General features: G+C 37.3%; 3 protein-coding genes across 3 annotated transcripts; 1 reads left to right on the plus strand and 2 right to left on the minus strand.

The window, feature by feature from the left end:
- Nucleotides 1–818: 818 nt before the first annotated feature.
- LOC116025749 (uncharacterized protein At4g13200, chloroplastic) lies at nt 819–3,266 on the plus strand. The gene is made up of 3 exons (XM_031267079.1): nt 819–1,108; nt 1,316–1,470; nt 2,836–3,266. Exons 1-3 carry the CDS (start codon nt 910–912, stop codon nt 3,043–3,045), a joined length of 564 nt encoding a protein of 187 aa, XP_031122939.1. The 5' UTR covers nt 819–909; the 3' UTR covers nt 3,046–3,266.
- Nucleotides 3,267–8,861: 5,595 nt separating this feature from the next.
- On the minus strand, nt 8,862–15,270 carry LOC116025554 (transcription factor PIF1). Its single transcript, XM_031266819.1, has 8 exons — nt 14,687–15,270; nt 13,752–14,580; nt 11,963–12,058; nt 11,807–11,872; nt 11,639–11,704; nt 10,595–10,984; nt 9,843–9,921; nt 8,862–9,233 (listed from the first exon to the last, which is right to left on the minus strand). The coding sequence occupies exons 1-7, from the start codon at nt 14,785–14,787 to the stop codon at nt 9,847–9,849; spliced, it is 1,623 nt and encodes a 540-aa protein (XP_031122679.1). The 5' UTR covers nt 14,788–15,270; the 3' UTR covers nt 8,862–9,233; nt 9,843–9,846.
- A 2,602-nt stretch (nt 15,271–17,872) lies between these two features.
- Nucleotides 17,873–20,235, minus strand: LOC116024363. Its single transcript, XM_031265256.1, has 2 exons — nt 20,083–20,235; nt 17,873–19,987 (listed from the first exon to the last, which is right to left on the minus strand). Exons 1-2 carry the CDS (start codon nt 20,233–20,235, stop codon nt 17,873–17,875), a joined length of 2,268 nt encoding a protein of 755 aa, XP_031121116.1.
- Nucleotides 20,236–22,751: the final 2,516 nt, after the last annotated feature.

Here is a 22,751-nt window from a genome sequence, read left to right on the forward strand (position 1 = left end):
TATATATATATATATATATATATATATATATATATGTATATATATATATATATATATTAATTATACTAATGCTTAAACAAAGGTTAGGTTGGCTTAGATGGTAAAACCTTAATATTAAATGAAATGGGCAACAGTTAGGTTTTTAAATTTTTTATTTGTAACATTGTGGTTTTTATTTAAAATATATATACATAGTGAGATGAGTGAAATTTTATTTTTGACATTTTTTAATATTAATAGTGTGAATTCTAATTGGATTTTTTATTTGTCACATTGTGACTTTTTCTCTTTTTTATTATTTTTTTCTTTTTTAATATTAATAGTGAGGTTAATGATTTATAATGTGCTTTTCATTCAAACTATTTATATTTTGTTTTAAATATTTTTTATCTTGATGTATTTTGATTTGTCATCACTAGTCAACAAAGTGATGCTACTACTCGCCATTAATGTCTTAACTCTATTAGAATGCAACCTATTGAAGCACAAGAGTCAGTATTGACTCAGGTATAAAGAGAAGAGTTTGATGCCACTGGACCACAAGGTCCATGGCTGTTTCTTAAATAGTTGAAGGATGAAAATTGGAATTAACATGTTAAGATTTCATACCAGTAAAATTAGAAACCACCTTTTGAATTTTTTTTAACAACTTAATGAAGTTAGAAAAAAAAAAAAAAGTTGACTAAGTAACTTTTAAAATTAACACACTTTTTTGGGTTACACTATCAGGCAGCCCAATTAGTATTGGGCCGGCCAGTGGTGCCCTGCCATTATTACTGGACTAAACGTAGAAAGTAGGGAGTTTGGTTTCCCAAATTTAGAAATGAGGACAGAGTGACAGTTTGACAAATCTCACCGGAATCCATTAAAGCATCAATCGGAGAAGAAGAAGAAGAGGAGCGGGAAAAGATGAGCTCACTATGTCCGACGTATTCCTCCTTAGTTTATTCGTATCCTCGTACTCATTCGAGATTTCATCTCCCACAGCAACGTTGTTATGTCGCCCCACGCACGTCACCCCGCCATCTTCTCCCTTCCATGAATCTCCGGTCCCGGAGATTGACGCTCAGATGCTGTAGCAGTGTGAGTCCCGGTGGCCCTGGTCCTGGTAATTCATTCTCTCTTGTTGTGTTTTCATAAATTTCCTTTTTTTGGGGTTTGAATTATCTTTAATCCGAAATAATAATAATAATAATAATAATAATTATTATTATTATTATTATTATTTGTTTGAACCAATTTTAGTTCGAGTATTAGGAATTTATGATGCTAGAATAAGATAAATAGATTGGGTGATAAGAGCTGGATTTTGCAGGTGAGAATGAGAGTAAAACCATTCTGGATGCTTTCTTCTTGGGGAAGGCTATAGGGGAAGCTCTTAGTGAGCGTGTAGAATCTACAGTGGGGGAATTTTTAAGTACAATTGGGAGGTTGCAAGCTGAACAACAGAAGCAGGTGCAGGAATTCCAGGTACTCTTCATTTCTCCTGCAAAACTCAAACTGATGCTACAAAATTGAATATTAATATTATGTTCAAAAGGCACAAGTCTTTCTTTTGAGTAAGGTTGTTAACGAGTCGAACATGAACGAACTGAGGTTGTTTGTGTTCGATTCTTAAGATTACTTATTCAAATTAAGTAATGAGTTCTGTAAGGGTAATCAAATCTTGTATCTGTGTTTTAAAAAGTTGTCCACCAATGTGTATGACTTTCATTTTTTGTGTCTAATCCCATGAACCAAACATACCATTACTTGCGTAAACCAATATACTCTTGGTTGAGATTGCATGCCCGAAATTTTTGAATGACTAATCATGGAATTGCCCAGACTTGTTCTGGCTCTTTATAGCCTAATCTGCTAGTGCACATTTATTTTTATTTCTTACACAAAGGATTTCTAGATATGTATCCTACAAAAGATTCTGATTCAGTATAATGTATGTGTTGTAGTGAAGCTTATAATTTCTCATTTTCTCCAAATATTTAAATCCAGCACTGGATAGAGGGGAGTAGATCCAAGATGTCTAATGGTGAGAATATGAATCATAGTAGGTCTGGATGCGATTGTTATACCATGGACCAAGGTTCGCCTTGCATTGTGGATCCTAGTTCAAAACTTATGTGTTTGCAATTAAAATATTGTGTCTTCAGTTAACAGATTATATGCTTGTAAATTTATTAAAAGTACATAATATGTTAGCTACAAACACATAATATGTTAACTTCATATTATGTATATGCAGTTAAATTATTATGTGTCTGGAGTTAACATATTATGCACATTCAATTTATTTACAGACACGTAATTTATTAACTGGAAACATATAATATGTTAATTGCAAAAACATAATCTGGATGTCATTTTGCATTGGTCCATGGTATAATTTGCTGTTTGGATGGGGGCTTCCTTGTTTGTTTGTTTTTTTTTTTAATTGCCACCTTCTAACCTGAAGTGTGCTTCAACAACACATACATTCTGACTGTTCATTGAATTGTTCCTTAGCATATTAGTAAAAGATTTAACTCTCCAACTAGAAGCTGTCAGCTAAGCTATTCTTGTAATTATGCCAAGACCTTACTTCAAACACTGTGAAATCAGAAAAATCTGTGTTTCTTACTTGCATTTTCTACAATGGCATGCTGCCATATATATACATGTTGGAAACCTCTACACTATTGATATCATTTCATCTTTCTATGCTACACTATTGAAGACATTTCATCTTTCTATACTACTGATGCCATTTCATCTTTCTATGCTACACTATTGAAGCCATTTCATCTTTCAAGGCATAATATAATAATTCTCAACAAACACTATTATTGCAAAATGCAGGAAGAGGTTTTGGATAGGGCTAAAAAGGCCAAGGAAAAAGCAGCAAGGGAATCAATGGAATCACAAGGTCTTATTGCACCAAATACCACCACTGTTAATGGTACAAGTTTTGGTACTACATCACCCAATCCTCCAAATGTCCAGGATTTCAATAGGGAACCAGATCCAACAGACACAGACATTCTGTTTGGCATATCCAATGAAGACTAACAACCCTTCACTGCATCATGTTGGAGAGAGATTAAAGATCTTATGATTGTATATTTCATGTTTGTGATATGTTAGGTTCCGAGAGCCCTAGGCTTATATTATTTTTTGTTATAATAATGATATCATATCTACGAAAGAAAATATGCACTTTTTGTTAGTTAGTTACGTTACTAGAAGCATTTCTATAATTATACTCTATAGATAGATAGATGCTTATCCAAGGTGGTTTTCCCCGGCTACTAGTTTAATAGTTTTGGGACCTTGAAAAGATTAATAGCGAGTTTAGAAGACTATTGATATAATCTCTCTTCTCACAAAATAGTGAAGTTACCTTCCACTAAGAGAACATAACAGTGTAACACAACTCTTTTTTGGTAATGGCAAATTATAATATTAGCTCAAAGAAAAACAAAATACAAGAGCCATACCTCGGTTCCCAAAGGAAAACTCATTAGTGGTTACACAAACCAAAATACAAACTTCAGTTGAGAGACAACATAAATTACATCCAAGCTAGACAAGTACAAAAACTAATGAGCACGAGCGGGGAAAATCTTTGTATGGAACTTTTCCTTTCTTTGATCCTTATATAAGTAGTAGCATTCAGACCTTATGTGACCTTTTCTTTCATTATACTGTCTCGGTTTTTTAATATGTGGTCCCAACACTGTTGCAATTACTTGTCCACCAAAATTTGATGCAGTAGCTTTGACAAACTTGGTTTTGATGATCTTTGGAACAACTCAGTTGTAACAAATACCAAATTTATCACCATGCTTATAATATTTTATCCAAGGTATATTTTGGATCAACATCTTGACTTGTTTTCTAAGATAATCCAATTCCTTAGCAAGATTCTCTTCTCTAGTGAGACCCTTTAAGATATCTTCTTCACGATTTAACAAATAAGACTTTAACTCATTAATGATGTTTTTATATATATATATATATATAATCCAATGGGGTAGCTCAAGTGGCAAGTGAACTCCCACAAGTGACGATTCTCCCTAGGCCAGCTCATGTGCCTCCCTGAGCAAACGTGGATGTACTTGTCCACTCATCAGCTGACAAGAATGATACTGAGTTCGTTTATGTTTCAGCATAACCTAGAGTAGTGAAGACAACAAATTTCCCAGTAATGTCTTCTTTTTCATCATCTAGGTCATTAACCATTATCCCTCAGAGTAGAGGTTGGTATGAATTTCTTTCTTTCTCCTCAAATAGGTGGGCATTCTGCCTGAATATGTCCATATCCTTCACACTCTCTTCATTTTATACCTTTGCTTTTAGGATCAGTTGAGCCAATGCTAAGTCTCTGGGTTGAAATGATTTAGAAGTAGAAGGTTTTCCAGTTGTAGCTGAGGGTTTGAAATTTGCCTTAGGACCAAAAATTTAAAACTAAGACCATTTCCCTTGAGATTTACCTCCACGTCCTTACTTTAGGTTATTTATCTGCTTGAAGAATTTTGAGAATTTCTTGACCATGAGAGTTACTATCTCATCATCAATTTCTTTAGTATTTGACACCACTGTATCCTCATTAGCAATAAATGCTATTGATTTCCCTTTTCTTGAACTTTGTTCTTCACTTAGGACTTCCACCTCATACGTTTGTAGGTTTCTAATAATTTGGGACACTATTTTAGCTTCTCATCCAGGTAGAAACTAATGCTTTGGAGGTATTGAAAGGAATTACAACGTTCAACGAGAGGACATCTTTTGATTTGATTATGTACGATATATTAGATTTAGCAAAACAATTTATGAATGTTTGCTTTGCTTTCTTCATGCTAAACGATCTGCAAATATGCATGGTGGTTTCCACTACTGGCTAAGAGGACTATATTTAAGTCAAATTGATTGTACGAGATGGTTTACCATTCCTTGTTTCCCTGTGTATGAAGCTTTATGCTTCGAATTGCTAAGTTAATGAATTCTCGTTTCCTTAAAAAAAAAATCCAACAGATTCTTGAATGGTAGTAATCTTCATGTGAAATCTTTTTGGAAGAGATCTAAGGATTTCTTGACAAGTTTAGATTCATGAAAGGGTTCACCCAAAACGATAGCGACATTTGTAAGTTCTTGAACTCTTGTACGAAAAATCGAAAATCTCCAATCATCTTAGCATCCTTCATTCTCAAGTATTCAAATTCAGAGTCCAACAATTTCAATTTTGACTATTTTACATCACCAATCCCTTCATACCTAGCTTTTAAAATTTCTCAAGCTTTCTTGGCTTCTGTACAATCAATAATAAGAGGAAATTGGCTTTCATGCATAGAGCCAAAAATTGTATTTAGCGCTTTATTACTGTAATATGCAAGTTGGATTTCTGCTTCAATCCACTATTCTTCATCCTTTAGTTCAATTACTCTATCCTCGACTATAGTAAGATGTTTCCACCTGTGAATAACATACCGCCACACCTTTATCACCTTGTGCTTGATGATAGGCCTTGGTGTGTGCTTTCCAATAGGACTAATTGTTACCATTCAGCTCAAGGGGTCTAAGTCCACCTTCCATCTTGCTCTGGATGCAAAGCAACACACAAACACACCACAAATAGAAACCAACATTGTAATATCTAGACAAGATACATAACACACTGTATGTGCAACAAACAATTTCAAGAGAGTATATTTAATCTCTCATGCCATCAAGATTCACACAACTACACAAGAAATTTTCCAAGAAGCAAGCTGTTGGTTCCGATAGGGTGGGAAAAGTCTAGAGGGAGAGGGTTGAATAGACTTTTCAACAATTCAAAAATATTATAACACATTAACAAAAATAAGTCAAGTGAAACTTGAAATGCACATCGGAAATAATAGTACAGTAAAGTGATACAAATTAATTCACATAAATATGAAGAGATAAATTGCATGCAATACGTAGGGAACACTTGAAATAGCTCAAATGATAAGTATATGAAATTTAGTGCACATGCATACGTGGGAACATGCAAACCCAGATGGGTAAATAAACACGTATGAAATGGGTTGTGGATAATTGACAAGATAGAATAGGATAGGTTAGAGGTAAAATATATCATGCATGCAAAGTGATTGTTGGAAAAATAACACTAAAATGACATTTTAAGTGGTCATTTTGTGGTACAATTAAAAGTGGGGTCCACATCCAATTTGGGTCGGGTCAATGTAGATTTTGATTCTTCATAGTTAGACGAAGCGATCGATATATTGTACGCTCTAAATGGATAATTGGTGAATGAGAAATTGATTCTCAAAGTAGACCTATTTGAGATGGAATTTGGGTGAGGAAAAAGCTTAAATACTTTTGTCCCACATTGGTTGGGAAAGAAGATTTGCTCCACTATTTATACAAGGGTCTTTTTATTACTAATTAATTTGTATAGCATAGAGGTTCTTTCTCAAGTGAGGGGATGCAAATCTTGACTTGAAACACTATATGATCTTTTCATACAAACCACACGTGTTTAACTACTTATTCACAAACATGTTTACATTTAAACCATTTTACTTATTCATGAACATGTTTGTAAACATTAGTAAACGAACACTAAACAAGCTCGAGAGCATTCTTAAATGAACTAAATGAGCTTGTTCACGAGCTCTTAGCAAACGAATTTACAATTGTTTAGAGTCTGTTCATTTGTGAACCAAGCTCTAAAATTTGTTCATTTATGTTTGTTTATCTTAATAAACAAACACTTACTAATCACGAACACGAGTAGTTTACTCTGTTCACTAACACACCTAATGCTCACAACAACCTCGTCACTCCTCGAGGTCAACACAACAAACCCCATCTCCGTTTACCCAGAGTAAGATTGGAACTTACACAATTCTCAAGGTAGAAAAAGAGACAATAGAGACATCAAACAATGTTTGTCTATCTGAACTCAAGAATACCCCATTTAAATAGTAGAAGCCAGACAATTATGACCACATACCACCTAACAAATTTTGGTCACTTACCAACTTGTGGTTAATATTAGATCAACGTTAATCACCATGATATTTGAGAACCATAGGAAAAGTCCATTGACTTGTATTTTCCCAACATACTTGGTCGAAGAATCCCTTGACCCATTGTTAAGAGTAATCAGTCAATTCAAATAACAATATGTTGATCAGCCCAGCCAAGTAATCCCTTGACCCATCGTGAGCCATGGCCGGAAAAAGGTTAGTCGGAGAAGAAAACCCGTTGTCGAAAATCACAAGTGTAAGGAAAATTTGCTAGTGTAGAGAACTTCAAGGGATAATTTGTTATGATTAAGCCCATGAAGTATTGAACGTCTATTCAATAATCAGGAGAGCAACCGTCGTAAAAATCAAGAGAAACCCAAAAGAGATTTAGTTGGATTTTTAGAAAGATGCGAGATTATATAGTCTAGAGATAAAACACAACTCCAACCCACTTTTAGTGAATGATGTAGCTCAGTTTGCATGATGAGATGTGAGAGGTTATCATGTGTAACCCTATGGAGATCATGATGGTCAAGCAAACCAAACTGCAGATACTCCTAGATACATTCCCAAGCTGAGACAAGAATAGATCACTACAAACAAGAAGAAAAACAACATTGAAAAATCGCCCAAGACATTTTCTTCAAGGTTGTTGACAACACCACTTTTCTGAGAATAAGAAAATGTCAATCAGCCATGCATGCATGGGAAATTTTACCATAGATTGGTGAAGGTGATGAACATGAGAAAGAAAAGAAGCTAACAATAGCCATGAAGAAGTTTGAGGATTTCAAGATGTCCAATGGAGAGAACATTATAGAGATCGAGAGAAGATTCATGAAGCTTTTAAGTGAAATTGTGGATCTCAATCGAAAAATAAGTCAGAAGGAGATTAATTTAAAGATCTAACGAGGCTTACCCAAAACATGGGAGATGAAGGTCATTGCTATACGCGACCATCGAGACCTCAAAACTATGACAATTATCCATCTCTTCAGGCACCTAAGGGCGTACAAATTTGAAATCAAGAGCAAAGATGAGGAAGAGGTTGATGACCTAAAGGCACAACGCTCATCACAAAACCATCCACATCTTCCCTGTAATGAATTTCTAATTGATAAACCATTCTCTTTGTTTGTAAGAAAGTTTAAAAGGTTTATGAGGAAGAACAACGTAACTTCCAAGAGAGTCATTCATCCTCAACAAAGAGACATCACATAAGCGAAAGATCCTCCAGATCTAAGGGGAAATCCCCAAAAGAAGCACAAAGTCAATGCTACAACTGCCAGAAGCCTGATCACTTCAAGGCATAATGTCTATACCCACTGGTGACCAAAAACCAAGAAAGAAGTGAGCATCAAATAGTACCTAGAGAAGAATCGAGAAGTGCTCAAGCTGACACAAGTGGGAGAAAAACGAGAAATGACAAGATAAGAAAAGCATTGGTGTTTGGTAAAAAGCAAAAAAAATCAACTGAGGTATCTAACACCACAAGCTCCAAATTCAATCATAGTTCACGAAAGCGCAAGATGAGGACGACATGTGCTTAATGGCTAAGAAGGAGGATGTAAACTCCACCTTAACTTTAAATTAATTTTGATAATAGTGATAGTGAAGTTAACTATGTTGATCCTATGAATTCAGTACTAAATCTAATGAAAGATTTTAAAAATTGCATAGAATCAAACAAAAATCTTTGTAGGATACATGGCTACGTGAAACATCCAAAAATTTTAAAAATATTTAATCTTGTCCATGACATTGTCATATACATTTACATCACATTATGTGAAGGCAATATAATATTATTCTTGACGCATTAAATTAGACGCAATTTACTTTTGAAACCTTTATAATATCAAAATATTTTCCATTATGTACTAACGAGAATTCCAAAATGAACAAAAGAACTTTATTTAAGATATATCTTAACCTTACCCTCAAAACATAAAGGTGCTAATCTATATCTAATATATACTAAAATAGTAATTTCTTTGAGAACTTAACTAAAATTCTAAAATCATTCTAACATATATAGAACTTGCAAGAGGGTATTAAAAGCGACAAATAAATAAAAGGAACTTTGATCATACAGGAATAGTTACATGTAACATGTTAGTTGCGGTGCATTCCAGAGGCAAGCAAATGTAGACTGCATTCACATTTCTGCTTCTCTTACTCTACAAAATTTGGTTGGTGGTAGACTTACCATAAATGGCCTACCTGGAAATCTTCAACCTGAAATTGAAGAGTAATCATCATGAACTAATAATTCCCAGTTCTGTAAATGTATGGCATGCGTTATACTCTCTCCGTACCATTTTATATGTCTAGTTCGATTAACGAGGCTTGACTGACGTTATTTTCAATTCAAATTTTCATAGTATTAAGTTTAGTATTAGTATACAAAATTTATATATTTAGAAACTACACTAAAAGTACTATTAAATAAGTAAAAAATACTAAAGAAAATAAACAAAGAAGAAAGGGTTGGTTTGACCAATGAATAGTAAGTACGATATATAAAATGAGACACGGGTAGTCCCTATGTCAACCTCCATCTGAGAAGGGTAGTTTTCGCTCCTACTCAAAATTATTATATTTCCTCTTCAAGTATTTTATCTTTCCAATGCAGTTTAAAGCACCACCACGTTTCTAGTTTAAATGTCCCCTTTGTAAAATGTCTGTCATGACTCTTGAGCATTTGATATGAACATCAATATGTGTAAACTTTCATTCCAACAAATCTTAGAGTGATTTTTGGCACTATTCTACTTCATTAACTTTACATTTATGCATTCTTTGTAATCTGTATAGAATTAAGAATATTTGTAACAAGAAACTTACGAGATTAATGATTCCCTGGATTCCCAACATCTTTGCTGCTGCTTGGCTTGCTGTTAATAGGATGTTCCACTGTTTGATTCTGGGGTTAAAATGGGGAAGAAAATGGAAAGAACAAAGATCATGTAAGGATAATAAATGGGACAAACAAATTTAGAGGTTTATGTTACTGAATTGTCACTAAGCTCCTGAAATAATTTCTCAGTTAAAAAATTAAAAGTATTTTATGACTGCTTATTAACTTATTAAGCTGAGGAAGATAAGAGATGTATTTAATGGAGCGCATACTACATTCAAGTGCCTATAGGACCAGTTAATTAATATAATAAATGTGAACTGAGGGCTCTTCATCTTCATGATATTATAGAATGTAGTTCAAAGTTAAAGATTTGACATTAAGATGCTTGAGAGAGTAATACATGACTATTATAGGCTTAAAGGTGCCCCCTACAATTAGGCCTACTCAGGACACTTCATGGTCTAACAAAAACAAATAGGTTAGGGACAATTCCATCCAAGCTGGTCACACTGTTGACTTAGTAACCACAAGGTTACAAGTTCAAACTCCCAACGAGAGCGGTCTATTGGCCTTCTTGATTTGAGCTGATCAACTATGGATAACCTAGATTGATTTACCTCTTTGTGGTCTTTTGCCGGCTAGGGTCACAACCCAGTGCACACCATCAGATAGTGGTTGCGAGTTTCGTTCGTCACCCAAGAAAAAAAAAACGAAATATACGATGACTGCCACTTACCAGCGGTAATGTTGCTTGTGCCTGGTGAAGACCAAATAATTGCTGATATGGATCAGCACAGTTTGGTATTTGTTGCGGGTTAGGATTATGGGTGATGAGTGGGTTTAGCATGGGATCGGGTTGGTTTGAGGTCTGAACTCTAGATGGATCTGGCATAGGAACTGGTGGCATTGGAAATGATGGTGGCATAGCAAACCGTGGATTTATCTGTGCTGCTGCAGTTGCATTTGGCAATGACGAACCGGGTAGAATTGGTGGATATGGAACCATTGCACGATTCATGCCCATATCCATGCACATCCCCATGCTCATATTCATACCCATTGCTGGCATATATTGCTGGATACCAGGATACATCATAGGGACCATGCCACATCCCATAGACATCATCTGTCAAAAACATTTGCAATCAAATTCTTAAATACATATGGATATAAATGATGGATATGTAGAAGTCAACTCACAGGAAGATGTTATATGATGACAGATAATAAATAAATGGAGTGTGAAATCAGACATCTATAGTCAAGAGTCATTCTGCATTTGACAATTCTCACTTCACACACAACTAACTGGACTTGAAATGGAAGGTCATTTAAGAGCATTTTACTTCTAGATAATCATTGAATTATGAAAAGTGAAGGAAACAAATTTATTATAGTTGAAACAGAGGAAATAAAATTCCATATTAGGTAATCTAGAGGTCTTTATTTATCCATGTTACAGGAATTTCCATCATAGTGGAAGGAACAACTGTGCTTAAATTGAGATTCAACAGGATAAAGCACCAACATCAAGAAACCTAAAAGTCATCTAATAAAGTAATATCTTTTTTTTTTTTTGAATACCAATAAAGTAATATCTAATCACAGTAAGCAGAACATTCTTTTCTTTGTGTACTATTAGGTAATTTTAGACTGGCGGTAGTAAATGGGTGATCAGGGAGTCTCGCCTAGGAGATGCAAAACATAGAAAGCGAATAATTAAGGACAAAAGAGTTTCCAGCCATCTTCAAAAGCAGGCAAAAAATAGTCTGAAACATACTTGCACTTGCAATTGTAGCGATTTCAAGTACTCAATTGCATCGTCTAACATTGAAGCTTTGTCTGACTGAAATTCAAGAAAACAGTAATATGAAGAGTGTAAATCAGCTTTTCTATAAAATGGCATTTCCAAGGCAGAAACATAACTAAGACTTCAGTGCATCAAAACCTTGTTGCATCGTGGTATGAGTTCCTGCAAAGCCCTCATCTTTTCATTAATCCTATCTCGACGCCTCTGCACTCAACATTGAGAATTGTGTGTACAGCCAGAACATGATAAACAATAAAACAACTCAGCAGAATGAATAATCACAAAAGTAAATACCCTTTCTGAGAGATTATGGACTTCTGCAGCACGAGATCTCTTTGTAGCTGAACCACGAGATTGCTTCTTTGTATCAGCAGACTCTAAGTCAATGTCCTATGATAGCAGAAATCCATTCATCGCATAAATTTTAAGGTATGAGCCACTAATTAGAATACCAATGTCCTAGAAGCAACTTTTTGCAAATATCACTGTTACTTCTATGTTTTCACGGCTCAAAAAGAAAACATGGAGAAAATGTTTAACAAACACAAAAATGCTAACAAATAACCAAAATTCAAACAATAAGTACTGGTAATTCTCTAACAGATTACCTTTAATGGAAACTTCACATGTAAAATCTAATTTCATATATGTAATATCTATAACAATGTGATGATCACTGAGTTACAGCATTAAAAGATTACTTATCCAACAGTGATGTTGTTGGTATGGGTTTGTTTTTTAGTAAATAAAATGTACTATCCTTTTTCTGATTTTTATTTTAAATAAATGATACTCAACTAAGCTAAACCAGTTATATCAATAAACAATCAGCACACTTTTCCACATATGATGTATACTAGGACCAAACTAAACTACATATAACAATATTAATACGAAGCGCAATTAAAAAGCAGAGGAACTCTTCAGTTTCAATATCCTCACCCAGCATCCATTATTAAACAGGACACCGGACTATAGTCTCTCCCAACAACATTTCCATTCAAGTTAAGAGTGTTACTTAATCTCATTTCTCAAAAACCACTAACAGGCTTTCCTTATTCCTGAATTCTCCTTCTGGCAAACAATATAACATAATATAACGCTCCCTTGTTGCACAAAATTTGTCCTTTGCTGAATTATACACCGACAGGCAAAACAAGCACCCAAACCATCCACAAGATAGTCTTGTTTGGTTGTGCCAAGTGCAATGAATCATATTTCCAACTTTGTCAAGGACAAAAGCAGGTATCACACTCATTTAGACATAAGATATTATCTATAAACTAATAGTGCTGTTGCGGTAACCCCATAAGAGATATGCTTCACCTTTGCCCTATGCTTATATTCATGTCTAAACTAATTTATTACAAGACGGCATCTAATAATCTCATTCACAACTTAAATCTAGGTATACAAACTTGTAACCACAAGGTCATGAGTTCGAATCTCAGCCCTCTTGGTTTGAGCGGTCCTAGGTTGGTTTTGCCAACTAGAGTAACAAGGCAGGATTTACCTAGTTCACACCTCAGTTAGTGTTTGTGAGTTTCTCTCGTTACCCAAAAAAATTAAATCTAGCCATATCCATTATAAAAAAAAATAAAATTTAAAGGCTTGAAAAATCACAAACTATATGGTCATGTCACAATTATGTGTCACATTAATTACAATCTATCTTTGAATACCAAAGTTTGATATCACAAGGCACACAAAGACAATGGCAAAGAAAGAGTATAAAATGACTATTGATTTAGAGGGTTCTCTGTTGATTTTTAATGGCCAATAATATTCTTTGGCATGTAATGGAAGGCAGAAATCTTCCCACTGCGTGTCAACAGTAATTTTCTGCAAAGAAAACTGTCATCTTGAAGGTTTTATACTGTGGCTACTGGCTAGTTGGTAACTCTATGCCTGTGTTGAGTATTGACCTAGTCGTAGACTTTGCAGTGACCAGTAAAAACATCTTTCATGGTTTACAATGATACACGTGTCAGAACCCTGAGGCACTAAGATTCCACGTGTACGGCAGAAGTAAGCGTTGTGCCAAATTGCTACCATGCACCGAAAGAAGAGCAAAACTGCTTACCTCACTGTGACCCTCCGTGTCGTCCGTTTCTCTTCCTTTACGCTTCCGATCGTCCGTCGCTGTTGGCGCCGGCTTCTGTGGCGGCTCCGCAGTGGCGCTGGCTCCTGAGCCGCCGGGGGATGACGTCATCGTTTGTTCACACGTCATCATTTCCCTATTGCCGGTGGACGTGCCGGTGGCTACAGTGCCGCTTACGGTGCCGCACCCTACATTCCCGCCAGAAATCGGCGCCGCACTTTCTGCGACGCGTGAAAGTATAGATTCAGCTTTCACCATCGGAGTCTCGTTAGAGTCCACGACCGTCGATTCTCTCGCAGCCTGGCTCGAGCTCGAGGGTCCAGGTTCGATCCTAGCCCTAGGCAGCCGCGAAAAATGGCCGAAATTCTGTACACGTGGCGCGCCTTCGAGGTCGGTGCGTTTTGCCGGAGGTATAATAGGCGGCCTTGGAGTTGGCGGCTGATGCATCGGAAGCTGACGGATCTCAGATACGGGCGGACGGATTTCGCGCGGTGGCGCGGCGGTGGTTGGGGCGGCGTAGACGGGAGAAGACGAAGCTGGTGGATACAGCAAATCGGCGTAGAGATCACGGTCAAACGAGGGCTCTTCGAGAGGGTAGTGAAGCCAAGACGCCATCTCATCCTCCTGCATGAACACATGCTGATTCGCCGCCGTTTCTTCCCCCGCCGGTCGAATCTCCTTGGTGACAGGCTGCTCAGCCGGAATCGCCGCATCCCCGGAAAAGTGAGATTTATGTAAAGATCTATGGTTTTGACTATGCACAACAACTTGACCGTTCTGCCATAGCAGCTCCATGATATCCTCTTCAGCCCTATAAAATCAAATCAAAACCCCCAATAACTTCCATCACAAATCCAAACGCAACTCTCACAAAGCACAACACAGAGAGAGAGAGAGAGAGAGAGCAGAAAACTTACATTGCAGACTTCTTATGCCTGGTTAAACCAGAGGAAGAAGTAGCGGTGGGTGGAAGATTGAAGTCCTCATCCATGTCAAAATCCGGAACGCAGTGATTCATCGTCTCTGCAACTCTAAAAAGCAACTAAAAATCACTTCCTTCTGTTATTTAAACCTAAAATTCATATCCATCACTTCCATCCAGAACAGCACGATTATGCTCGGAAGAACAACAACTAACTACCTAGCTACCCAGATTCACCGGTCCACAACAACCCACCGACGAAGGATATCTGTTCTGGAGTTGTGGATTTCGATTTTTTTTTAGTTTTAATTCAAACTTTTCTTGGATTGTGTGTTAATGGCGCTCGACAGCCATAGATAAGGAGGGGAGGAGGGTTCAGATTCAGAGTAGAGTAGAGTATAAAAGCTTGTAGCTTAGCTTGGTCGACCCGAATTATAGGGTGCCCTGATTAAAGACGAAAATGATTAGGACGGCTTGAAGCTAGCGGACACTGTTTATCTCCATCTGTCCCCCTCCCCACCGTTTCCCATTGACATCTTTCATTTTTTTGAATTTATTTCTCCTGCATCCATACTTGTACACGCATCTCTCTTAATTCATCACCTCTCACTCTTTGCCTATTTATATCCAAATGTTATTTTTAGTACATACAAATATAGATTATGATGAATTGATAAGCATTACTTGGTTAAATTGATTTTATATTATTATTATATAGTGTTTTTTAACTTGTAAGGCGTTAGGCTCGTTGTGCTTCAGTAAGGTGAGAAAGTAGTTATGAACATATACGCATTGTAACAGAGTCAATAGTATTTAAGAAAAAAAAAACTTGTAATACCAGTTTTATCGGATTAATTTTAAATTCACAAAATTTTTACTTCTAGAATTTAATCTAGACCTTCCAGCATCCTGACCTATTTTACGAACCAACGTTAAACTCCCAAGAGATATTATTACTATTATAGTTGAGTATATGATTTGGCCAAATCAATATTGATGAATTTGATGCGGGCCAAAGACTTTGTAGTTTATTGGCACCCGGTTTCCACTCTCACATGGAGGGGAGTGTGTTCGACCTTTCGTGACTCTTTGTGCTTCAATAGGTTGAGAAAGTAGCTATGAACAGATTAGGTTGTACTCAAAAAACATTAACATAGGCTAAATATTTTGAGGCTCGATATTTGTTCTCATGATAAATTTTATCTCTGTGATCAGTTTAGTTATCCATGCGGGTCACTCTTAACTTCTCTATGAGCAACGACCAGGATTAAAGCAATTAAATGGTGGTGGCAAAAGTAATTTCCACCTCAATTAAACACACTTGTCATTTTTTAATGAAATTTCTTTACAAATCATGATTAGAGTAATAAAACTATTTCAATCTCACTAATATCACTCTACAAATCATGATTAGAAGACTCTGCCGCAAACTCAAAAATCAAATCATCAAATATACATCACTTTAATTGGATAGAGTACAAACAGATAAGTTAAGTACAGTGTTACTAGTATCTAATCATATGATTCATATTTAATGAGGGGAAAACATTAATAAATGGATTGAAACATCAAATCCACTGCTAAGTTGGGTGATTCAAATTGTAATGATGTTTCCTAATCAAATGCCTATTGGCGGGGCCCAACACAAAAGACAGCCATGTGTACGGTGTATCTATATTCGATTCTTGGATAACATTATCTCATACGCACATATTTTATATGGAAAATGGCAAGTGTATTGTTTGAACTATAATTCACATCACTAATGTGATATTTGGTTCAAAGAATAAAATAAAGGGAGTAGAATAAAATTCTAACAAAAATAGAATAAGAAGGTTGACATGTAATACCTCCAGGTATACTTATCTATACGTACAGCATACTTGCTCGGTATCCGGTTAAGTCACCATAAAAAACTGAAAAACTTAGACTACCGTGTTCTTGGTCTAAGATGCTAAAAGAGTCTTCCAACTATTAAATCCAATTACTAGATTTGTTAGATGACCTTTTAACCTATTTACTGATCTAGTGCAAAGAATAGAACAAGGAGTATTATGCAGATAATGTGCAAGAAACTAACAAAGCAGTAAGAACACTAAGAATTGGTAACCCAGTTCGGAATCTCAATTCCTACATCTGGGGGGCATCACTCTGATTGCCCAACTCTTCATTGATCAATCTGGAAATGTATCACCAATTTATAGTAGAGAATCACACGGAAACTCTAGAAATCTTCATCATCACCATTCTAGAGTTCAGCCTTGAGGAGTTGAGGAATACTTGATCTCCCGATCTTCTTGAATTGAGGCTCCCCCTCAATCGTAGCGCAACTGGCTTTCAGAGTGATTGCTTGCCCAATTCTTCATGAAGAAGATGCATCTTGAATCAAAGGTAAGCTTTGTCAAGATATCTTGTTATCACATCTAAGGAAGCTTTTCCATTCAGATCTTTTGTATTTTCTTCCGTTGATCCAATCACTGGAAGTCCTCCTCATATATATATGTTGCCCAGATTCGGTTAAATCTGACGTCTTCGTAACTGACTCTGAATCCTCTTCTTGTCTTCCTTGTCTTGGTCCAGTGTTTTGTTCAGCAAGTTGTCCATAAAGCCTTCTGATCCTTCTGCTGAACTATAAGAAACCTAATACATCATAAGACACTTTGTTTTTTGAACTATCTGCTGAACTAACAAATTGTCACAAGGACTTGTTAAAACTTAGGGAGTTTTTACAAGTATTTTTCTTCTTAGCAATTTTATTAACAATCTCCCCCTTTGTAACAAGTTTCTTGGCAATTTACAACAATCTTCCTAAAATATCAGAGATAGTAAAAAACAACGTTTATGTAAGACAAAAGTCCCAACAGAAACTGAATTAAACATCCAAGCAAAGTACGAAGATGATTATATCATCAAACAAAATACAATGAAAACTAACATGAGACCCTATTACAAATAGTCCATTTCAGCAGAAGGGTCTTTCATCAAGACTAGTACCCAAGTAGCCATGCTTGTAACCAATCATCTTCTTCATCAAAAAAAAGTAACCAGTAACCAGTAGTAACCAATGTTTAGATTAGAAGGTTGTTCCTACTCCCCCTATTGCCAGGAACTTGTGAATCTGTAGCCACAAGATTCCATAGCAGGACCAAGTAGAAAAGGCAACCCAGGTTTTAGAACAGAATCATTCAGATTCTGAGGACTCATCGTCCTGGCTGTCTGCAGTGGATTCAGCTTCAGGTGCAGTGGAAGCAACTTCAGGTGCGGTGGAATCAGCTTCAGGTGCAGTAGATGGATCAGTGGGTGTTTCAGCAACAGCAGCAGTCATCTCTTGGTCTCTCAATCTCAATTGTTCTCTCAATTGCATCTCAATTGTTCTCTTTTCAACAAGTATCTCGATGATTGTGTTAAGATCTCTGATGCTTTTGTCGAGGTGCTGTGCTGTGAGTTTGCTGGTAAATGGTACATCAAGGTTCAGAGCTGGGGCTGAGCTACTTGCATGTTCTGGAAAGATATCAAGCACATGACTTCCTTGTTTCAGTCTGGCATCAATTGTTCTGACTTGTGGTGCTTCCATAGGTTCATTTGGTTCTGGTTTGAAACCTTGTGAGCACAGAACTCCATAAATTGTGCAGGGGAAAGACAACTTTACCTTGCTCTCCTTAGACTCTGGTTTTCTGAAGGATGCCACATGTTTGAAGATAATGTCACCTAAATCAACGGGAATACCTTTGCCTATCTTGTAGATCAGGGTGGCCATAAGAAAGTTTAAGCCTCCTCGGTGTTCATTCGGCATCCAATTTGTCATGGCTAGTTTGTGCAGAATAGCATACTTTGTTGTGAGAGATTTTGCTGGTAACATGTTGGTTTCAGCAGGCCAGTAGCTATAGGTTCCTCCTGTAATGACTTTTGTGATGGTATTTGCACCAATAACAGGGTCTTCAATGTCACTTGCATCTATGCCCAGATACAGATTGATGGTACCAATGTCACTTGCATCTATGCCCAGATACAGATTGATGGTACGTGTGTCAAAATTGTATTCCTTTCCTCTCAGATTGATGGTACGTGTGTCAAAATTGTATTCCTTTCCTCTCAGCCAAACACGTCCGTAGACATGTGAGCCGGCCTTTCCTCTCAGCCAAACACGTCCGTAGACATGTGAGCCGGCTTCCTTGATAGTCTTCAGAAGGTTTGCATAAAATTCCTTGATGGCAATAGGTGGATAGCTAGTCTGAGTTGTTACAGACTTGACAAGATTTAGCTTCTCAAACACTGGCATTAGTTGGCATTGAGACTTGAACTTTTCAACATCAAGATACCTTTCGCTCAGGATTTTCCTTTTGTTTGTTGAGTCCCACCTTGCAGCATACTCATCAGATAGGAATTGAGGGGTGATTACTTCAAGGGGTGTTACGGCAGAGACATCCGGCTGGCTTTCAGGTTGCTGAGTTTGAGTGGTGATCTTCTTTCTCTTCTTACTAGTAGTGGTTTCCACAGGGGCAGGTTGATAAGCAATTGGCTGTTTTCTCTTGGTTTTTCGTGTTGGTGAGGGGGTTTCCTTCTCCTGTTGTGCTGTGGATGACCTGGTTTTTCGCCTGGTGACAGGAGCGGGAAAGACTTGAATTTTTGCCACAGGATTTTTGTCCACATGTTCCTCTTGAATCTTCTTCTTTCCTTTTGCTTTTGCTTGGTTCTTGTTCACTTGAGACAAAGGCAGATTGTCTTCTTCATCAGTTTGTTCTGCAACTGGTAATTCTGGAGGATTTCCTGTTTCAAACTCAAAATCTAGTGGAGAATCATCAATGGGGATGGTAGGTGTTGTTTCAGGATTTGGTTCAGATTGAGGTTCAGACCTAGTTTCATCAGTATGAGAGTTTTCTGACTGAATGGGGAGAGGATTTTCAGGATTTTGATGTTCAGGGATTTCTGCTTGTGTGGTTTGTGGTGATGGCAAGGACAAAGTTTTATCTTGTGTGGGTTTTGTACTTTGTGGGATATTCAGTGGAATAGACAGTCTATTTGTGAGAGAGGTTGATCTTCTGTGTTCATCCATGATGTTAAACAAGTTTAGTTTGGTGAAAAGGGAAGCAGGAGGTTCAAGTTGATGAGGACCATATACTACAGCTGATTCTGGGTTGACATTATCAGGCACGGGTAGATTTTTCTCAGGAACAGGCAATTTTTCATGTTCATCATCTATTGGTTCTTGTTTTAGAGACACTAAGGGCAAAGGTTTTTCTACAGTGACATTTTCTGGGTTAATATCGTCCTCAGTATCTGATAGAACAATTATATCCTGAAAAAAAAATATTAAAGGCAGAAACTATGATGTTCATGTATAGTCATTTATTAAGAAAAAAATGAAGAAAAGGAGGATGTTTTAGAATAAACCTCAGGATCTTTGGCCTTAGCTGTTTCTCCTTTCTCGAATGCAATTGGTTTGAGGAACCCTTTCAGGTAGTCTAGTTGCTCTGCTCTTGAGTACCACGACCAGATTGGTTCTCCTCCCGGAGGTTTCATCTTGTTGTTGACTATCATAACCATCTCTCGTGATGCTTGATGTTGAATTTCAGAGGGATATCTGTTTGTGAGTCTGGAGAAATCAAAATATTGGGTTTCATCTTGATCCATTGTAGAGCTTCGTTCCAAGGTTTTTGATTTTGGGTGAGATTTGCGAGGGGGTTTGCAACTTTGAGAGATTTTTGTGATCTTTGATTTCCTCTAACTGCAACTGGTTTTTCAAAGGTCGAAGGACTCCATGATGACCTGCTTTTTCGGGTCACGTGATGAGGCATGAGGAGAGTGGGAGTCGTGCAGATTTGACAGTTGTCTTCTCCGTAATTAATGCTATAGCAGTTTGGTCAGTCGGGTACACTGTTCCTCAGATATTATATGCTTATCAAAAATAGATATTAGTATAGCGCGCAAAAAAAAAAAAGAAAAAAAGAAAAATTATAAAAAAAGGTTTGAGAGAAATAACCTATGATAAGGAAAAAAGAGTGTCCCACTTACTGTACTAGTTCGGTGGACCATTACACATGCCGAGTTCTGATTTTAGGATGTTGAATCTGGTCGGATCCAGTGCCTTTGTAAATATGTCTCCCAGTTGTTTGTCTGTTGGTATGTAGTGCATTTTTATGTCTCTACTTTCCACAAGATCCCTGATGAAATGATGTCTGATATCTATATGCTTAGTGCGGGAATGCTGGACAGGGTTTTTTGCAATATTGATAGCGATGGTGTTGTCGTAGTGAAGATCAACACTACTGAACTTTAGTCCATAATCGTTCAGCATCTGTTTCATCCATATGAGTTGAGTGCAGCAACTCCCAGCAGCTATGTATTCAGCTTCTGCCGTAGATAATGAGATTGAGTTTTGCTTCTTGCTGAACCATGAGACAAGGTTTTTTCCTAAGAAAAAACACCCTCCTGATGTACTTTTCTGTCCTCCAGATTTCCTGCCCAGTCAGCATCGCTGTATCCAAGTAGTTCAGTTCCTGAGTCACGCGAATACCATAGTCCATAATTCACAGTCCCCTTAACATATTTGATTATTCTTTTAACTGCATTCAAGTGTGCTTCCCTTGGATTTGCTTGGAAGCGTGCACACAGACCTACACTGAACATTATATCAGGTCTGCTTACCATTAGGTACAGTAGACTGCCAATCATACTTCGATAGAGTTTGCCTTCAACAGGTTTTGAGTTAGAGTCTTTTGATAGTTTTAGCGTTGTGGAAAGAGGTGTTTTAGCTTCCTTAACAGAGTCAAGACCAAATCTTTTGACCAAGTTTTGGGCATATTTGGTTTGTGACAGAAACAACCCTGTTTCCATCTGTTTTACTTGTAGACCCAAGAAGCATGTCAGTTCCCCTATCATGCTCATTTCAAATTCCTTTTCCATGACTTGAATGAACTCCTTAACATTTGTAGGGGATGTTGAGCCGAAAACGATGTCATCTACATAAACCTGGGCCACAGTTATGTGTCCAGTGGTCTTTTTAACAAATAGTGTTTTGTCTGCCCCACCGCGAGTGTACCCATTTTTCAGAAGATATTGGGTGAGTCGTTCATACCATGCTCTTGGTGCCTGTTTCAGACCATAAAGGGCCTTTTTCAGTTTGTAGACGTAATCAGGATGCTGTGGATTCTCAAATCCTTTTGGTTGAGCTACGAAGATTTCCTCATTGAGAAGTCCATTCAAAAAGGCGGTCTCGAAGATTTCCTCATTGAGAAGTCCATTCAAAAAGGCGGTCTTTACGTCCATCTGGTTCAGTTGACCATTCAAAAAGGCGGTCTTTACGTCCATCTGGTTCAGTTGAACATTCAAAAAGGCGGTCTTTACGTCCATCTGGTTCAGTTGAAAGTTCAGAATGCAGGAGATTACGTCCATCTGGTTCAGTTGAAAGTTCAGAATGCAGGAGACGACGTCCATCTGGTTCAGTTGAAAGTTCAGAATGCAGGAGACGACCAACAGTAATCTGACTGACTCAAGTCTGGCCACAGGTGCAAACGTTTCTTCATAGTCAATCCCTTCAACTTGTGAGTAACCTTGAGCCACCAGTCTGTCAATCCCTTCAACTTGTGAGTAACCTTGAGCCACCAGTCTGGCCTTATCTTCAACTTGTGAGTAACCTTGAGCCACCAGTCTGGCCTTATTTCTGACTTGTGAGTAACCTTGAGCCACCAGTCTGGCCTTATTTCTGGCTTGTGAGTAACCTTGAGCCACCAGTCTGGCCTTATTTCTGGCTTGTGAGTAACCTTGAGCCACCAGTCTGGCCTTATTTCTGGCTACATTTCCCTATTCATCGGTTTTGTTTCGAAAAATCTACTTTGTGCCTACTACATTCGCATCTAAAGGACAAGGCACAAGATCCCATACCTCATTTCTCTCAAATTGAGCAAGTTCATCCTGCATAGCCCTTATCCAGTCTTTATCTTGAAGTGCTTCTTTGTAATTCTTGGGTTCAAATTTTGATGTGTAACACGCGTACCCAGATAACTCAGCTAGACTACCTCTTAGCATTCCTCTGGTTCGAACACCGGCGGTGGGTGTCCCCA

This window comes from Ipomoea triloba, chromosome 7 (assembly GCF_003576645.1).
Source record: "Ipomoea triloba cultivar NCNSP0323 chromosome 7, ASM357664v1".
NCBI lineage: Eukaryota > Viridiplantae > Streptophyta > Magnoliopsida > Solanales > Convolvulaceae > Ipomoea > Ipomoea triloba.

Excerpts from the sequence above, each read along its gene's own strand:
- LOC116025749 (XM_031267079.1), top strand. The coding sequence starts at position 910 with ATGAGCTCACTATGTCCGACGTATTCCTCCTTAGTTTATTCGTATCCT. Across the intron at positions 1,109-1,315 it reads TCCCGGTGGCCCTGGTCCTG|GTGAGAATGAGAGTAAAACC; the intron begins GTAATTCATTCT and ends TGGATTTTGCAG. Across the intron at positions 1,471-2,835 it reads AGCAGGTGCAGGAATTCCAG|GAAGAGGTTTTGGATAGGGC; the intron begins GTACTCTTCATT and ends TGCAAAATGCAG.
- LOC116025554 (XM_031266819.1), bottom strand. The coding sequence starts at position 14,787 with ATGAATCACTGCGTTCCGGATTTTGACATGGATGAGGACTTCAATCTT. Across the intron at positions 14,581-14,686 it reads AGGCATAAGAAGTCTGCAAT|GGCTGAAGAGGATATCATGG; the intron begins GTAAGTTTTCTG and ends TTGATTTTATAG. Across the intron at positions 11,705-11,806 it reads TCATACCACGATGCAACAAG|TCAGACAAAGCTTCAATGTT; the intron begins GTTTTGATGCAC and ends CTTGAATTTCAG.
- LOC116024363 (XM_031265256.1), bottom strand. The coding sequence starts at position 20,235 with ATGGTTATGATAGTCAACAACAAGATGAAACCTCCGGGAGGAGAACCA. Across the intron at positions 19,988-20,082 it reads CTAAGGCCAAAGATCCTGAG|GATATAATTGTTCTATCAGA; the intron begins GTTTATTCTAAA and ends TTTTTTTTTCAG.